The 17,418-nt window shown below is 55.1% G+C and overlaps 1 protein-coding gene across 3 annotated transcripts in view; it reads right to left on the reverse strand.

The window, feature by feature from the left end:
• Nucleotides 1-2,293: 2,293 nt before the first annotated feature.
• The window catches only part of DECR2 (2,4-dienoyl-CoA reductase 2), a 21,712-nt gene continuing 6,587 nt past the window's right edge, over nucleotides 2,294-17,418 (reverse strand). For 2 of the 3 annotated variants that reach the window (XM_034670731.1, XM_002920160.4), the window contains exons 2-8: nucleotides 17,281-17,349; nucleotides 16,105-16,156; nucleotides 15,154-15,289; nucleotides 13,364-13,488; nucleotides 13,199-13,292; nucleotides 12,888-12,992; nucleotides 10,067-12,444 (exon numbers count right to left, since the gene is read on the reverse strand). In XM_034670731.1, coding sequence (XP_034526622.1) covers nucleotides 12,230-12,444; nucleotides 12,888-12,992; nucleotides 13,199-13,292; nucleotides 13,364-13,488; nucleotides 15,154-15,289; nucleotides 16,105-16,156; nucleotides 17,281-17,285 — 732 coding nt within the window. In that variant the 5' untranslated portion in view covers nucleotides 17,286-17,349 and the 3' untranslated portion in view covers nucleotides 10,067-12,229. Of the gene's footprint in view, nucleotides 2,310-10,066; nucleotides 12,445-12,887; nucleotides 12,993-13,198; nucleotides 13,293-13,363; nucleotides 13,489-15,153; nucleotides 15,290-16,104; nucleotides 16,157-17,280; nucleotides 17,350-17,418 lie in introns of those variants that run through there. The other variant, XM_034670730.1, reaches the window with a different exon arrangement.

Genomic DNA, 17,418 nt, shown 5'->3' on the forward strand with positions numbered 1-17,418 from the left:
CCGCCGCCGCACGGGCCCCGCCTTCCGTCGGGCCTGACGTCAGCGCGTCGCGGGCGCCCACAGGCCCCGCCCCTCGCCGGCCGGCCTTAAAGGCGGGCCGTCGGGGCGGTGGGGTTTCTGCCTCGCGCCCGCGGGTCTGGCCTACCCCGGATCCAGGGCCGCGGGCTGGGGAGTCCCGTCAGTCGCCGCGGGGGCGCGCGAGGACGGCGGCCCCACGCACGGCACGGTTGGACCAGCGGCGCCGAGGCACGAGCAAATAGCATCGAAATGCGCACCTGTCGTCGAGGGGCCGGGTCCTGAGTGCGTGGAGCGCTCTCGCCGACTGATAAGCAAGGAGCTGGATCCCGCTGGGACTGGGAGAAGTGCACGTGGCGCTAGGCACCGCCGCGGGTGGGGCGGGGGACGCCACCCACGCGGAGAGGTCCCGGGGTTTACCTGGAGGGGCGGAGGTGGGCAGCGGCCGACCGAGTGTGGACGGCCCTGCGAATGAGGCCCATCTCACCTGTAACCGAAGGAACGCGTGTGAAGCGTGACACCTCTTTCAAACCTGTGACAGGGTTTTTTTCCATAGGCGATCCAGTGTGAATCGCCGGTGGAACGGCCAGGCCTCCCCAATCCGTGTCTGCTTCTCTAGACGTCACCATTATCAGTGGGCACACAGGGCGCCAGACGGAGACGCGGGCGCCCTGAAGCGGGCATGAGAGTGGAGACAGGCTAGTTAGCAGCAGGTGAGCTGCCGGGCGCCAGGCGAGGTGCTAAATTTAGCCGGTAATGAAATGTATCCGGGGAAAGTATGAACCGATATTTTTATAGGCCGTGGGCACCAACACCAGATATGTTTCATAAGCAGCTTTGGCAAGAACCAAAGGAAACTGAACCTCTGTTTCCAAGTGTACAATGGGAAACAGGGTGGTAATTAACTGAGTCATCCCCTATGACAAAACCCCGGGGCCTGCTGGGCCAGATCTTGGAAGGTTGGCATTGGGAACACAGAGGCAAGGGACCCTCCTCCCCGAGCTTACCAGTTCCTTGTAGGAGCTGTATGCGTTCATGAGGAAGATACTATGTTCAAGGAAAAAAATCATTTCCAGTTTTGGCAAGAATCCGATTATCTGGCTGATGTGTTTGGCCAGACATGATCTTCAGAGGTCGTTACAGTGACGTGTCAACCTTGCTAATTAGCAGTGTTAATGTAGGTGGGGTAAAGAGGACAGGAGTCCTGAGGAAGCAGGACCCCACCTGCTGCTGTGACAACCAGGAGAATCTGCATTCCCCGGCTGGCTCATATGCCCAAATAGAGCCCCAGCATGGAGGGCATACACCTTCCTGCTTGGAGCAGTGCAAGACACTCTGTTCGTGAAACATTCAAAGTGACAACTTAGTGGGTGCCCGGCGGGCTCAGTCAGTAGAGCCTCTGACTCGCGATCTTGGGGCCATGAGTTTGAGCCCCACGTTGTGTGCAGGTGTACGAGTACCCGGTCAGTCGTTCCAGTGTCTTCTACCAACCCCCCCCCCGTGGCCATGTTCGGGCTGTAGCACTAGAGATGAAATGAATTAGCTGGGGAGAAGCAGCCCCTGCTGCCACTTGGATGTGCTCCTCCACACTTACCCTAGGCACATTTTTTGAAGATTTATTTATTTTAGAGAGAGAGAGGAGGGGGAGAGGGAGGGAGAATCTTTAAGCAGACTCCACACTGATTGTGGAGCCCGACACATGGGCTTGATCCCACGACCCAGAGATCACCAACTGAGACGAAACCAAGAGTCAGATGCTTAACCAACTGTGGCACCCAGCCGCCCCACTATACACATCTAAATGTAACCTGGTAACCGTTACATAGAAGAGGAAGGGAGGGTGGGGTTCGGCTCACATCGGTTGGATTTGGGGTCCGGGTGCATGTCTGTGAACACCTCCCTCTGTGACTCTCCTTTTGGAAAGTACTTGGATAACCACTTATCTTTGGAACTCTCCAAGCATGTGTATTTCCTTGACCCCTCTTCCTTGGTGACTTTTAGCTTGTAGGGAGAGATGGGAAGATGAAGACCAGCAATAAATTACATACATACATAAAACCAGCAAGATGACTCAGCAGGGTCCTGGCACAGCCCTGCTGCACCTGCCAGGGGGCTGAGGGAAAGGCATTAAGAAACCTCACTTGGCGGGGGGCGCCTGGGTGGCGCAGTCGTTAAGCGTCTGCCTTCGGCTCAGGGCGTGATCCCAGCGTCCTGCATCAGGCTTCTCCGCTGGGAGACTGTTTCTTCCTCTCCCATTCCCCCTGCTTGTGCTCCCTCTCGCTGGCTGTCTCTCTCTGTCAAATAAATACATAAAATCTTTAAAAAAAAAAAAAAAAGAAAAGAAAGAAAGAAACCTCACTTGGAAGCTAAGTTCGTCTCTTCTGGGGTAGGGCTCCTTCATCACGTGGATGAGATCTGGCTATGGACAGCAGGAGGGGGAGGGTGACAGGCAAAGTCCAATTTGATAAAAAATCTACTTAAAAAAAAAAAGATTTTGAGTAATCTCTACACCCAACATGGGGCTCAAACTCGTGACCCTGAGATCAAGTGTCACATAGTGCTCTGAATGAGCCAGCCAGGGGCCCCACAAATCTACTTTATTAATGCATGTTCTTAAAAACCTGAAGGAAATACACCAAAATTGTAGTAGACATTTCATGTGATTTCCCCTATCCATGCTTGTCCTAGGAATTTCAAATGTATCTTGGGGCCTGGGTGGCTCAGTCCATTAAGCATCCGACTCTTGGTCTTGGGTCAGGTCATGATCTCGGGGTTGTGGGATCAAGCCCCACATTGGTCTCCAAGCTCAAGGGGGAGTCTCTTTGGGATTCTCTCCCTCCTCTCCCTCTGCACCCCTGCCCCACTCATGTGCTCTCTGTCTCTCAAATAAATAAATAAATAAATAAATAAATAAATAAATAAATAAATAAAATGGCATCTTGTCTTGTTTGAACTTAACCAAGTGTTAGTGTGGTTGTGTTTCTTATTGTGTTTATTGACCAACGGGGATATCCTAAATCTTGAAGTGCCCAGTCATAACACTTGCTTGTATTTCTATTGGATTCTCTTTTTCTTTAGATAAAATTAGGGTTTTTTTTTAAAGATTTTATTTATGTGACAGAGAGTGTGCACAAGCAGGGGGAGTGGCAGGCAGAGGGAGAAGCAGACTCCCCACGGAGCAGGGAGCCAGACGTGGGGCTCGATCCGAGGACCCTGAGATCATGACCTGAGCCGAAGGCAGACGCTAAACTGACTGAGCCCCCCAGGCGCCCCTAAAATTATTTTTTAATGTTCCAAATATCGTCTCCCTGCCTAGGGTTAGGGCTTCAGAAATGAATGGGGGCACAATTTAGTCCATAGCAACTTGAAAGAGACAATTAGAACAGATGTACCGGACAGAAGATTCATTTCCAGAACCCACAAACAACGCCTCAAAAACCGGGAGTACAGCAACCCAGTAGAAAAGGAGCAATGAAGAACAAGAAAGCAGCTCCAGATCACGGAACTCAAGTGGGAATCAAGGGAATGAGTGAAGGTTCCATTTGACACCAATCAGCGTTAAAATCCCGTCTGATACCAGCAGAGTCTGCGGAGTCACAGGACTGATCCAGCTGAGGATCGTGTACGCAAACACGCTTTCGCTCGCTCTCAGATTAGTTAGTTGATTTTTAAAATGTGGCGTGATGATGAGAACCCAGCTCAGAGAATTGGGAAGCAGGCTCTGGGGGAGTGGAGAAGGCCCCTTCCCAAGGGGATGGTTCCAGAAGGGTTTGTGGTAAGTTCTTCCTTCAGTGAGCACTGGGGGCCATGCTGGGCTGCACATCTGTGCTCGGAGCCATCCCTGCACCCCCGAACTCAGAGTCCAGGGTGGAGCCAGCCAGTGGTCAAGTGGGAGCCCTGTGCAGGGCAGCTAGGACCACAGGAAGTCTGTGAAGGTGGCCTGGAGATGGACACAGGAGAGAGGCTGAGCTCTTACCTGGGCGAAGAAGGGACCTGCCACAGACCTGTGATGGGGGCAGGGTGAGGAAGGGGCAGGACCACCAAACAGCCTACACTTGACGCCCTCGAGAAAGGGGTCCCAGACCCAGCAGAGGGCCCAGTGCCGCTTCCTACTGTCCCCACCATTTAGCCAGGTGTTGGTTCCCTCCTCCTCACGGAGCCTCTTCCCCCACATAGCCCCCCCCTTTCTGGCTGGTCTCGCCCTGCCCTCCCAGGCGCTGAGCTGTCATCCGGGCTGGGTCACCTGGGGACAAGAAGGTAGGTGGCGGTGAGAGGGGATTAACAAAGGGTGGGAGGGAACTTCTGCAGGTGATGGGTGACTGTGGTCTAGACATAGGTCAGAACTCCTCAAATTATGCATTTCACACATGTGCGATTTAGTGTGTGTCAATTACAGCTCAGTCAAGCTATAAACAAAAACTAGAGGCCAACTATTTTTTTAAGATTTATTTATTTGAGAGCGAGCATGAGCGAGGGGAAGGGCAGAGGGAGGGAATCCCAAGCAGACTCCCTGCTCAGCGGGGTTCCATCCCAGGACCCGGAGATCACCACCTGAGCCGAAATCAAGAGTCCGACGCTCAAACAACTGAGCCACCCAGGCGCCCCAGGCCAAATATTTTTAATTTACAATTTTGAAAACTAGATTAACATTTTGTGTTGAGTAAGTGAACTTACAGGGAAGCCAATTTTCAGTGTGGATCACACTCTCCCCAGTAGCCTCCAGCAGCCGAGAGCACGGAGCCACACTCGTGTTTACTGATACTTTATCCAGCGGGGAAGGATTTTTTGTCACCTTCAAATTTAGTGAAGTACATTTCTTAGAGTAAAAATAGAACATGAGTTTGTAAAGCACAATGTAATTCCTCCTGACTCAGCCGAGGTTTGATTTTCTTTTTTTTTTTTTTTTAAAGATTTTATTTATTTGACAGAGAGATAGCCAGCGAGAGAGGGAACACAGCAGGGGAGTGGGAGAGGGAGAAGCAGGCTCCCAGCGGAGGAGCNCCTACGATCTGCACCCACCCCCCTCCCCCAAAGCCAAAGCCAAATCACGGCGCAGCAGGGGAGAGATGGGCGAGAGGAGCCAGCGGGCCAGAGGCTTGTATGAGATTCAGAACTTCCTTGTTTTGGCTTCAGGTCATACTTTCCAAAGAGATGAACATCTAATACCCATCATTCTTCTCCCACTGTGTAAAAATTGTCCTCATTACATGTGGTGGTGGAAGAGTTAAGAGTTAATTCTGTGTGGGGCGCCTGGGTGGCACAGCGGTTAAGCGTCTGCCTTCGGCTCAGGGCGTGATCCCGGCGCTGTGGGATCGAGCCCCACGTCAGGCTCCTCTGCTATGAGCCTGCTTCTTCCCCTCCCACTCCCCCTGCTTGTGTTCCCTCTCTTGCTGGCTGTTCTCTATCTCTGTCTTATAAATAAATAAAAAATCTTTAAAAAAAAAAGAGTTAATTCTGTGTATTTTTTTGTTTTATCTAAATTCAACTAATTAACATGTAACATATTATTGGTTTCAGAGGTAGAGGTCAGTGGTCCATCAGTCTTACACGATACCCAGTGCTCATCACATAATTCTGTGTATTTCCAACGGACTTTCCTCAGCCATCACGAGACACCTGTCAGGGGCACCTGGGTGGCTCAGTTGGTTGAGTGTCCGACTCTTGGTTTCTGCTCAGGCCAAGATCTCGGGGCTCTGGGATCAAGCCCTGTATGTTGGGCTCTGCGCTCAGTGACGAGTCTACTTGTCCCTCTCCCTCTGCCCCTCCCCTCACTTGTACTCTTGCTCTCAAATAAATAAATAAAATCTTTTTAAAGATTTTATTTATTTGACAGAGATAGAGACAGCCAGCGAGAGAGGGAACACAAGCAGGGGGAGTGGGAGAGGAAGAAGCAGGCTCATAGCAGAGGAGCCTGATGTGGGGCTCGATCCCATAACGCCGGGATCACGCCCTGAGCCGAAGGCAGATGCTTAACTACTGAGCCACCCAGGCGCCCCTCAAATAAATAAATAAAATCTTAAAAAAAAAAAAAAAAGAAAAAAGACACCTGTCAGGTCCATCTGCTTGAGATGCTTTGATATATGGATGTGACAAGATGCCCCTCAGACTCCAAGACTTGACAGAAAAGTTATCTGCGAGTTCAGTTAGTGAAATCCATCCTGATTACACTTGCTACCTGAAGAAATCATGCAAGAGGTAATCAAAATACACGAATAAAGAGTTATAGAGTCCTCTAGCCGTTGGCAAGGTTATACGGGTCTACTCCCAGAGACCGGCACCATGACGTCCATCCCTTCCCGGTCGCTGTGGGGCTGTTTCCCCGAAGCACCAAGTCAGAATGAGCAACAAAGGGGAAGTCGAAAGAACGATTCGGTCTCCCCCACGGTCCCCAGGACAGACGGGCTGAGCCGGACGGAGCCCCGGTCCTGAGACACGAGGGGAGAACCCGGATGGGGCATCAGAGTAGGCAGCCTCTGCCATCTCCCAGCTGGCCTTCGGGCTCCACCAGCGAGGGGACCTAAGACTCACCCGGTCCCTGGGAAAGAGTACGCACACGTTATCAGCGTGGCGGGCTACACACTGGACTTTAGTGAGTCAGGACCCACGTGGGATGGTCTGTGAACACACATTTTCTAGAAGCAGCCCACGGCTGTCACGGGAGCTGTCATGTTCATATGATGTGATCAACCTTTGGCCACGGTTTATTGTCAAGAGCCAGACTCCGCATCCAAATGGAGTGAATGTGCACCTTTCCTCAGAACTTTGGATGTGAATCTGACGGAAGGAACGCTGCTTTCTGCGCCGGGGTTGGGTTACACTTGTATACACAGTGGCTGGGACCTGGTCAGAGAGAGCTGATGTGCAGTGAGGGGAAGCTGCGGGTTCACAGGGACAGGTAGAGGTGCGAGAAGGAAGGGATGCTCAGTCCTGGGCCCGAGAGCCCTGGGGCCCCAAGCTCCAGCACACCCTACGCTTGGAGCCAGTGAAAACGCCCGGGAGCATTCTTACACACTCCCTCTCTTTGGGTCTGAACAGTCAGAGTAGAGTTCTGCCGCATGCATCCACACACACCTTGAGGGGCCCCATAACCCCACCTGGGAAAGCCTGACCCCAGAGAGCCCATCTGCTCAAAAGGACACCACCGCCGAGCTGTGGCACGACTGGGTCTCTGTGCAAAGCCAGGAAAGAGCAAGACCCTCATGGGGACACGCAGCATCGGGTGGGGGCTTGGCCCATAAGGACAAAATGATGTGAAGGTCAGAGGAGAGAGGAACATCTGCTGAGCCTCAAAAAAAATTTTTTTAAGAGTTTATGTATTTATTAGAGAGAGAGAGAGAGCACACGCATGAGCAGGGGCACAGAGAGAAGCAGGCTCCCACTGAGCAGGGGGCAGGACGCGGGGCTCGCTCCCGGGACCCTGCGGTCACGACCTGAGCGGAAGGCAGACATGTCACGGACAGAGCGCCCCAGGCGCCCCTGCTGAGCCCCAAGTTGTGTGGACTCTCGGGGATTCATCCTCTGCTCTTCCCGCTCTACTCAGAGGGCCCCTTGTACAGACGCCAAGGTGGAGAGAAGACTGGAAGTTAAAGAGTCAGTTGTGCTCGCACCTCAGTCCTCAGCCGGGTGCTGAGCAAAAGCAGGTGCCCGGTGTGTACTTGTGGCTGGACAGCCTCCCTCTGCCTCCCAAATCTTTTACACCCCACTGGGGTGGCCTAACCCCCGCAGATGCCACAGTGCACAGGGCAGGAAGGAGAGGGGAGAGGAAGATAGGGGGGAACAAGGTGAACGACCCAGAGCGACCAGAGACGGACAGGGGGACAGCACGCGCACCACAAGTCCGGCATTCGGGAAACCAGCGTGTGTGCTTGGGCCTGACCTCCGGGCCTTTCCAAGGTGACACAAAGGACGAAGCTAGCACATGCAAGCCATGTTACCATGGCAACAGGAGGAGAAAGCCGAGAGAAACTCCCCCAAATCAGCACTCCTTATTTCAGACAATTTGAAGTTTTCCTTTGCTTTCCGTTGACACAGTGGCAAACACGCCCCGCTGTCCACTGCATCACACTGACGTCCCGGGAATCACCGTGTGGCTCGGGACGCCCGAGGGTGAAGCGCGGAGATCTGCTCCTTCGTTCATTCAGCAGGCGAGGCCTGCAGTGCTTTCCATGCGGTGTTCTGCTCCCTGAGACACGGGCGAAGATGCCAGAGAGGCTAGCGGCAGGCTCTTCCTGGTTGACAGCCCTCCGCTCGGCTGACGCTGCCCCGTGGCTGAGGGACGAGAGTCGAGCACCGCCACCCGTTCAAGGGGAGCTGGAGTCGGCGGGCCTTTCAACGGGCTTCCGCGGCGAAGGTTTCGGAGCGCTCTGACTGGGGTTCATGGAAGCAATCACCCCTCCTTTCCCAGAACCTGGCATTCCCTCGGGGATGCAGAGACGGCCTGTGTGAAAGGCGAAGCTAGTTCTCTGCCCATCGCCACGGAGCCAGAGCGCCGCTGCAGGGGCTGTCTGCCCACACCCCCGCCGGTCTGTACCTGGCTCCCACCAGCATCCCCACCAGCCAGGGGTGCCACCGCTTGTGCCTGAGACCGAGGGGCCCCCGGCAGCCGTCCTGGTGCAGGAAGCCAAGCGGACAGGACCTATCTCGCAGCCGACCGCCCATCACACGCAAGCCATCGTTTCTGGGTATTTCTGGAAGAGACCGGCATGGTTTGGTGGACAGAGTGAGGGTGGTCTGCCATCAGCAATGTGGGCAGCATCACCAGTGCAATCCGCCCATGGCCCCAGGAGAACGGAAAGGCACAGGAAGGACGACTCCTCCTCTCTCTGCTTGAGCTGGAATGTCCATTCTTCTCGCCAGATCCCGTTTCTCAGACCAGCGTCCTCGGACTAAAATCACACCACTCGCTTTCCCGTCTCCAGCTTGCAGATGGAGGTGGTGGGACTTCTTGGACTCCACGGTCACGTGAGCCAATCCCTAAAACAAACCTCCTTGTATCTATCTACACCCTATTGGTTCTGTTTCTCTGGAGAACCTGACTGAGGCAGTAATCAAAGGCCTGCTCCTGCAACCTGCTTTCCAGACTCGGCCCTCCCGGAACCAAGCCGCTGTGGGGACCCAGCAGGTGGCCTTTCTTAAGCACACCCCCGTGAGACAATGTTTTTACCTCAACTGTGCGACCCAAGCTTCAAACGCAGCAGAGCGTGGCCATGACCCTACCTCTGGCCACCCCCAGGGCCTCCTTCAGGGAAAGACCCAACCTGGTGGGGGAGGCAGGGGCTCTGATAACAGCCTCTGTCTCTCACTGGCCAACCTCCCCAGTAACTAGTCTCACCGCCTTCTTTTTCCATCCAGAAGCGTGAGAAGAACCCATCGGCCTGCCTCGCTGCTGGACTCGATGCCACCACATTCTGGTCTCCGTGACAAGCAGCACCTTTATTTTCTTTTATTTATTATTATTATTTTTTTTAAACGGGCTTCACGCCCAGCACGGAGCCCCTGTGGGACTTGAACTCATGACCCTGAAATCAAGACCTGAGCTGAGATCAAGAGTCAGACGCTCAACTCACTGAGCCCCCCAGGCACCCCATGAAGCACCTTAAATAGCACATGCAGGGACCCCCTCTGCCAGGTGGGCTCTCAGCTGCCGTGGTTCCCCCTGCACTCTCGAAGGCAGGGAGGGTCTCTTTTCACGGAAGGAAAGGACTGGACAAGGGACATGTGAGTGTGGCATCTGGGGCAGAGGGCTCAAGCTCCATCCTCCAACGGAGAGCAGAACTGCCCAGGAGCAGACTAGGACCTTGCAGGGTAACACAGTCACCTTGGGGACCTGGCTGGTCTGAGCACACCCCCAGCCACTAGGGAAGCAGACAGCCTCCCCTTGCCCGAGGATGGGGGCTTCAAGAACTAGGTGGGAAGAGGTTTCTAAACTCCTCACAGAAAAAAGACAGGAAGGAAACATCCCCATCTCGAGCTGGTGATTCTTCTCTCGTGTCTTCCCTTTCCTTCTACAAACTTTTGCAAAGTCCAGTGAATTGTCTCATAGTAATAAGAGTTTTTTTAGGGAAATGCATTTATTGGCAAAACGCGAGGACCTCCGCTTTTGTAAACGGTGGTACAGACAGGGAGGAGGGGCCGTGTGCCCAGCCCGACAACAGCTCTGAGCACCTCCCATACAAGGCCATCTCAGAGTCTCTAACGAACAGCACAGAAAACAAATCCCAGGGTCCAAGTGGCTTCCTTAGGTCCTGGCATGAATGTCAAAGAGTGATCATCGAAGGAACAAATGAGACGCAGAATTTTCTGACCCCTCTGGGCCTATGAGAGGGTGCTGGTGATGACAATGGCCCACTGGAGGGCCTAGAAAGTCAGGCCCTGAGTGGCACAGGACGAAGTCCACTGGGATGTCCCCACAAAGGACAGACTCCAGGGGAGGTGGGGGACAACCCAGTGCATGTCGCCAACGGCTGAGAGGGATGGGTGTGCCCCAGCCAGAGGGTCCCATCTGCAGCCCAACACCCAGGCCTGGGGTGGGAGGGATCAAACATGCTTCTCTAGCCTCCCTGGTCTGGCATCCCCCTGTGGAGTAAGATCCCCAAGCAGAGGAACAAGGAAGGGAAGACGGGAGCCTGAAATGCCCTGCTTTCTATAGCCAGGCAGTGCAGCCACCTCGGCATGCAGGGGACACAGGCCGGAAGACCACAAAGGCCCCCCAGGCTGGGATGAGGCAGGGCCGACGGGGGAACAGCCGCAGACCCCAGGTCGGATCCCAGGTCCACTCCCGAGGGAGCTCCAGAATGTCAGAGGCCCCCTGGCAGACATCCATGGGGTGTAGGCAAGTGAGCAGGTGGCCTCACTGCCTGGTCACTCCCACCTGAGCATGGGAGGCGGGGCCATGGGGAGGGATGTGGACACAGCACAGTTCCTGGAGGAGGGGCCAGTCTCTGGTTCGGATCCTGCTGAGATTGTCCGGTTTGGTGGTGGGAGGCAGTCCTGGGAGGAGCGCCGCAGGAAGCATCCCAGAAGTCCCAGAGGGACTGTGGACCAGCGTCCCTTCGGAACAGCTCCCTGACTTCAGCCATCCAGTGCCTGTCAGAACTCCAGCAGATGCCAAGGTCACCGGGGAAAGCTGAGGGGCACAAGCTTCTGCCTCCTGCACACGCCCTGGGCATCAGCCCTGAGTGGCCAGACTCGGGTAGGAGGAATGCTGCAGGTCCACATCAGCGCCCATAGAGGGCAGCAGGCAGCCAGGCCCGGTGCATCTTGGGTCGGGGGGCGGACACCATGAGCCCCTTCTGCAACCTCCCAGAGCTCCCAAAGATGAGCGTTCCTCATCCTAGTGACTGGGGAGCTGGCCTGGGGCCCACACCCTCCCGCTGCCTGGCCGCCCACATGCCATGGGCCCTGAGAACGTGTCTGCCTGCAACCAAACCACAGAGGCCTTCAGAAGAGGCGCTTCTCAGCATCACCTGTGTCCACCAACAAACCCACCTCCAGGCAGGATGGCGGTCACTGTGGAAACCGGCTCCCACCTCGGCTTCATGGTGTGACCACAGGCTGTGAGCTCCTGGAACGTCCCTCCACCACACCCACCCCTCAGACGCGGGATGGGAGCCAGCCACGGCCCTAGAGCGTTTCTGCCACCAGCCCACAATGGGGACCCAAGAGGCTTGGGGCACAGAGGAGCTCAGAGGCCCAAGCACCTCCTCAGCCTTCTTCAGAGGAATCTGATACTCAGAGAAGTGGGTGTGCAGGCCTCGCAGGCCGGCCCGGCACCAGGACTAGAGGGAGACAAGCGGAAGGCGGAGAGCAATGGCATCCTCCCTCTGCCCCCACGGGCCCAGCAGGCCCTCAGGCCTCCAGAGACAGTCACCCAGTAGAGCTCCCAAAGAGAGGGGTTCCCACCCGCTGCAGGCAAGCCATGCCTGTCCTGATTTGCAGGAGGCCCTGAGGTCTGGGGTGCAGCTACATTGGGCTGGGCCCCCTCCCAGCACGACCCATCTGTTCAAGACCCCTCCTCAGCCTTGCCTTACTCTGGTTTGATCTGTTGGGGTAGTCAAAACCCAAAAGTGCCCAAAACATGTCTAAAAATACACCCAAGGGATTCAGGGGAGACACATCGGGGCCCAAAACAGTGAACACCAGCCCACTGGATGGGGGTTTCAGGAAGGGGCCCAAGGACAGAGGGGACCACCAGAAGGCGAGAGCAGCACATCACCTAGAGCTTAGCAGACGATGCGAAATCTCCCAGCAACTTGATGTCATTGGGGTATGTCAGCCATGCCCCGCCGTCAACCACCAGCACGGCGCCTGTCACGTAGGAAGCCAAAGGGCTGGCCAGGTACAGTGCACTGTGGGCGACCTCTGTCTTGTTGCCCACCCTCTGCAGGGGGATGGCCAGAGTCTTTGCGCTGACACTGGCCTGGGGGCCACCTAGAAGGACAGAGGGAGGCTCAACCCTGTGAGCCCGAGGACCCAGGACCCCCACTCTCCTCTGCCCAGCTCTCCCCAAAGCACGTCCAGGAACACTGGGGGTTTTGTTAGCACCACCCCAGCAGAGCAGGAACAGGCAAGGTATGGGCACGGCCATAGAACCAGCACAGGGCTCTGACATGCACCCTGTCAAGGTTCTGGAAGCTCTAATGGGTGGCCCCCTTTGTGTCTGGCTCACATATCAAGAAGCAGCTGCCCACGTCTGGCCAATCCTTAGTCTATCACAGGTGTGCTCACTGAGAATGGCCAAGACTTGGCTTTAGACAGCCTCTTTGTAGCCCTGTGAGCCATGAGAAAGCAGTCCTTATCCTGGGCCTGTCCCAGCCAGGTGGGAGAGATCCCACGGGAGCACTGTGGGGCACAGGGCTCCCCAAGATGCTTACCCAGCCGCCGGAACCCCTCTGTACCACTGATGGGGCCAGGGGCGAGGCTGTTGACACGGATGTTCTGGGGACCCCACTCCACAGCCAAGTGCCTTGTCATTGCATCTGGAGAGAAGACAGGCAGGCATGAGGGGAGATGCAGGGCTACTCTGCTCTCTGGGGTGGCTCGGGTGTGAGTCGGGGCTCAGGGCCAGGCCTCTCCACTGCCCACCACTGGGCTTAGCTTCACTGGGACACTGGTGGCTTCCGGGGACAGGCAGGAGAGGGACCCAAAGGGAGCCCAGGCATGCAGACCAGAGGGGGTGCCGTACCCACAGCTGCCTTGGCAGAGCCTGCATGCACTTGAAGCACCTGCCCCCGGGTACCCAGGGTCGCGGTGATGTTCACGATCACGCCTCCATGGTCCTGGAATACACGGGGGAGCGCAGTGAGTGGGGGGCCAGAGGAGACGTCTCCCAGGTAGCGGCAACACTCACCCTGAAGAACTTCTCATAAAGTACACGACATGTGTTGAAGGTGCCCAAGGTGTCGATGTCCATCACGGTCTTGAAGGCATTGAAGGACAATGCGCTGGCAGGGCACAGGAAGTTTCCAGCTGCACCTGCACGGCGCAAGAAGACAGCGGCTGGTGCTGGAGCCCCAGGCAATAGGACACAAGGGCCCTCAGCGCAGTCCAGGCTGGACAGGCCCAAGGCCTTGGGTAAATTCTTAAATGATAGGGCAGGATGAACATCATGGGTTGAATTACGTCCCTCAAAAACATACACTGATGGGGCACCTGGGGGGCTCAGTAAGTTAAGCATTTGACTCTTGATTTCAGCTCAGGTCATGCTCTCAGGGTTGTGAGACTGAGCCCCGGGTCGGGCTCTGCACTCAGCATGGAGCCTGCCTAAGACTGTCTCTCCTCAGGACGCCTGGGTGGCTCAGTCATTAAGCATCTGCCTTCGGCTCAGGTCATGATCCCAGAGTTCTGGGATCGAGCCCCGCATCCGGCTCCCTGCTCAGCGGGAAGCCTGCTTCTCCCACTCCCACTCCCCCTACTTGTGTTCCCTCTCTCGCTGTATCTCTGTCAAATAAATAAAATCTTAAAAAAAAAAAAAAGACTCTCTCTCCTCCCCACATCTAAAAAATAGTAATTACAATAATAGGGATTAATAATAGGGATGAAGAGTCTGCTTCCCTCTCCCCCCCCAAATAAATAAATAAAATCTTTAATAATAATAATAATTTAAAAAGACATGCTGAAATCCTAATCGCTGGTACCTGTGAATGTGATCTTATTTGGAAATATGATCTTTGCAGATGCAATCAAGTTTAGATGAGGTCACCCGGGATGAGGGGGCCTAAATCCAAGGACAGGTGTCCTCCTAAGAGAAGGGGAAAAGACAGAGACACATGGGGGAGCCCATGCAGAGAAGCCCCAAGCCAAGGAGCACCGAGGATTGCCAGCAACACCAGAAGCTGAGAGAAAGGCCCGGAACAGACCCTCCCCTGGACCCTTGGGAGGGGGCCCCTGCCGACACCTTGGTTTTGGATTTGTGACCTCCACAAGTATAGGAGAACGTATTTCTATTGTTATAAGCTACTCAGCTCATGGTACCTTGTTACCTGCAGGAAATCAATACACTGTATGTTTTTAAAGGGAATTTCAGCAAAGACGGAACCTTGACATCAACTACAGACTACGGCTAACAGCACGGACCGTACTGGTTCATGGACTCTGACAAATGCAAGTTGCTCACACCAGGGGGCACTGTGTGTGGGGATGCACGGAATTCTAGGTACTAACGGCTCAATTCCTCAGTAAATCTTAAACTCTACTAAAATAACTAAGTCTATCTCTTTTTAAAAAAATTTTTTTAAAGAACTTATTTATTTATCAGAGAGAGAGAAAGAGTGTGCACAAGTAAGCAGAGAGGCAGGCAGAGGGGGAGGGAGAAGCAGGCTCCCAGCTGAGCAGGGAGGCCGACGCGGGGCCCTACCCCAGCACCCTGGGATCATGACCACAGAGGAAGGCAGACGCTCAACTGAGTGAGCCACCCAGGTGCCCCTCTTTTTTTTTTTTTTTGGAAGGGAGAATTTTGGGACATGAGAATGCCCTGACTCCGTGAGTAGGCGGAGTTCCCAGGATGTCCACCTGGGCCATGACTGCACTGACCCAGAAGGAGCCTGGGGCCCGGGACAGGAGTTCTGAAGCCGCTGTACAGGGAGGTCCGGTACTGCCGACCCATCAGAAGCCCCCGGGCCTCCCCCATCAGCCACTCACAGTTAACGAGAATGTCGATTTTCCCAAACTCCTTCAGTGCCTGGTCCACGGCGGCTGTGATGGCTGGGATGGCTCGAACGTCCAGAGATAGAGGGAGGCACCGCTGGCCAGTGGCAGCAGCCAGCTTTGTGGCAGACTGGAAGCCAGACAGAAAGAGAGGTGGGCAGCAGCAGCCCAGTGGCTTCTGAATCTGACAAGGGTGATGTGTCCAGGTGATGCTGGACAGCCAGGGTTTGCTGCTGGACCCCACTCTGGGAAGGCACAGCTGGCAACTGGCCACTCTATGGGGCCACAGCCCCTACTGGACACTTCTTTTTTTTTTTTTTTTTAAAGATTTTTTTAATTTCTTTATTTGACAGAGATAGAGACAGCCAGCGAGAGAGGGGACACAAGCAGGGGGAGTGGGAAAGGAAGAAGCAGGCTCATAGAGGAAGAGCCTGATGTGGGGCTCGATCCCATAACGCCGGGATCACGCCCTGAGCCGAAGGCAGACGCTTAACCGCTGTGCCACCCAGGCGCCCCCCTACTGGACACTTCTAAGATACCCCAGTCTCTCCCCCTCGCCCCGGGCTCCTCCTTCCATGTTACCCTCCAGGCCACTGGTCCCGGGTCAGGGGTGGATGGCAGCTCTAGCTGACTTCCAGTCCCTGCCCAGAGACCAGTTGTGGCAGTGCTGAGAGTCTCCTCCCAGGTGGACGAGATGTGAGAACCGCCCTCAAAGTCCTTACGAGCTGAGATCTCTCTTGGGGCCACAGTACCCCCCGACGTGAGAGCCCCCTCACAATAACGAGATGTTGTAAGAAGCCTGGGGATGCCCTTGGGAGGCCACTTGCACTGAAGCTCCATATGTGGGAGAAGGAGGTTTTGGTGAGCCTCAGGACTCTCCAGGCACAGGCTCTGGGCCCCCAGAGCCACCCATGGATGGGGTGGACACAGGAGAGACCCCCTCACCTTTGACACTCTTGGAAGGCTTCTGCTGGCGATGATTGTGTGGCAGCCATGCCTGCAAAGCCAGAGGGCAGGTATGAGGGTGGCAAGGTGCAAGGGACACACCCAGGTGGCCTCCTACCTGGCGTTCTCAGCAGAGCTCCTTTCCCCCAAGGATCTCTTAGGCTGAAGCACCAGCCCGGGGCCAAAGGTACAGCTTGCAGAGAACACAGGTGCCTGAGCAAAGCTGAGTGGCACTGTAGATGCCCACCCTGGGGTCTCTTGTCTGGGTCTCCCTGGCATGGGATATCCCAGCCACGCAGAGCTGTGGGCCCTGCCCCAAACAACACGTGCACTGCACTGAAGCGGCTGTGAGCCTCAGATGTGTATGGGGCCTGCTGGGTCCCCCCAGCCTCTCCCTATGAGGCTGGAGTGAAGGACAAGGAGGGCCCATTCTGAGGCCAGGGTGCCTGCCCTGTCTCACCTCCTGACAAACTCAGCCTCACAGCAACCACAGTAGCTACCACCTGCTAAGCAGGTCCCACCTAGTCCTCAAAATGACCCTCAGCACAGAGGGCCACGTTCTACTCAGAGAAGCAACATGTACAAAGCCACCAGCTTGAGAAATGAATTCACCGGGAATGGATGAATCCCCAGATCTCATCTAGGGAGACCTACCTCTCTGGTATGAAAACAGGAGGCCTGGAAAAAACTGGGAAGGGATCCCTAGGATAGCAACAGGCTTCCTCTTTCCCCCAACCCCAGCCCAACTCTGGCCCTTTCCTGTGTGGGGGTCACACGCAGTTGACCTGGACATAAGGTCACAGAGCTCGTGTCTCAAGAGACACTGTGCTCTGCACACTGCTGGGGTCAATGTGGCTCACCCTGACCCTGGCTTGGCAAGACCCCAGGGAGCTTGGCAGTAGTTACCTCAACCTGGTTGAACCCTTCCTCTTTGTACAAATGGGGGTCCTGAGGCCAGAGCCACAGTCTCAGCTCACCTCTAGGAGGAGACCCTAGAGTACTGCCTCCCCCAGGAAAGCATATGACCCCTTTCAGAGGCTCTCCAATGGCCTGCTGCTTAGAGGAGTTCCTACCACCCACCAGCATCTTGCCCAGGGATCCAGCAGGGTCCATGCAAGGTGCAGTGAGTTTCAGAGGTGGGGGGGGGGTGCACAGAGTACGCATAGCAGTGCTCACCGCATAAAAATCTCAGCAATCCGGAACCCGATCCCAGAGCCACCACCTGTGATGAAGGCCACTTTGTCCCTAAGGAAAAAGGAAGCACTTTAATGAGATAGCTCCCTAGCTTTCTTTTTTTTTTTTTTTTTTTTTTAA

This window comes from Ailuropoda melanoleuca, chromosome 10 (assembly GCF_002007445.2).
Source record: "Ailuropoda melanoleuca isolate Jingjing chromosome 10, ASM200744v2, whole genome shotgun sequence".
Lineage (NCBI taxonomy): Eukaryota > Metazoa > Chordata > Mammalia > Carnivora > Ursidae > Ailuropoda > Ailuropoda melanoleuca.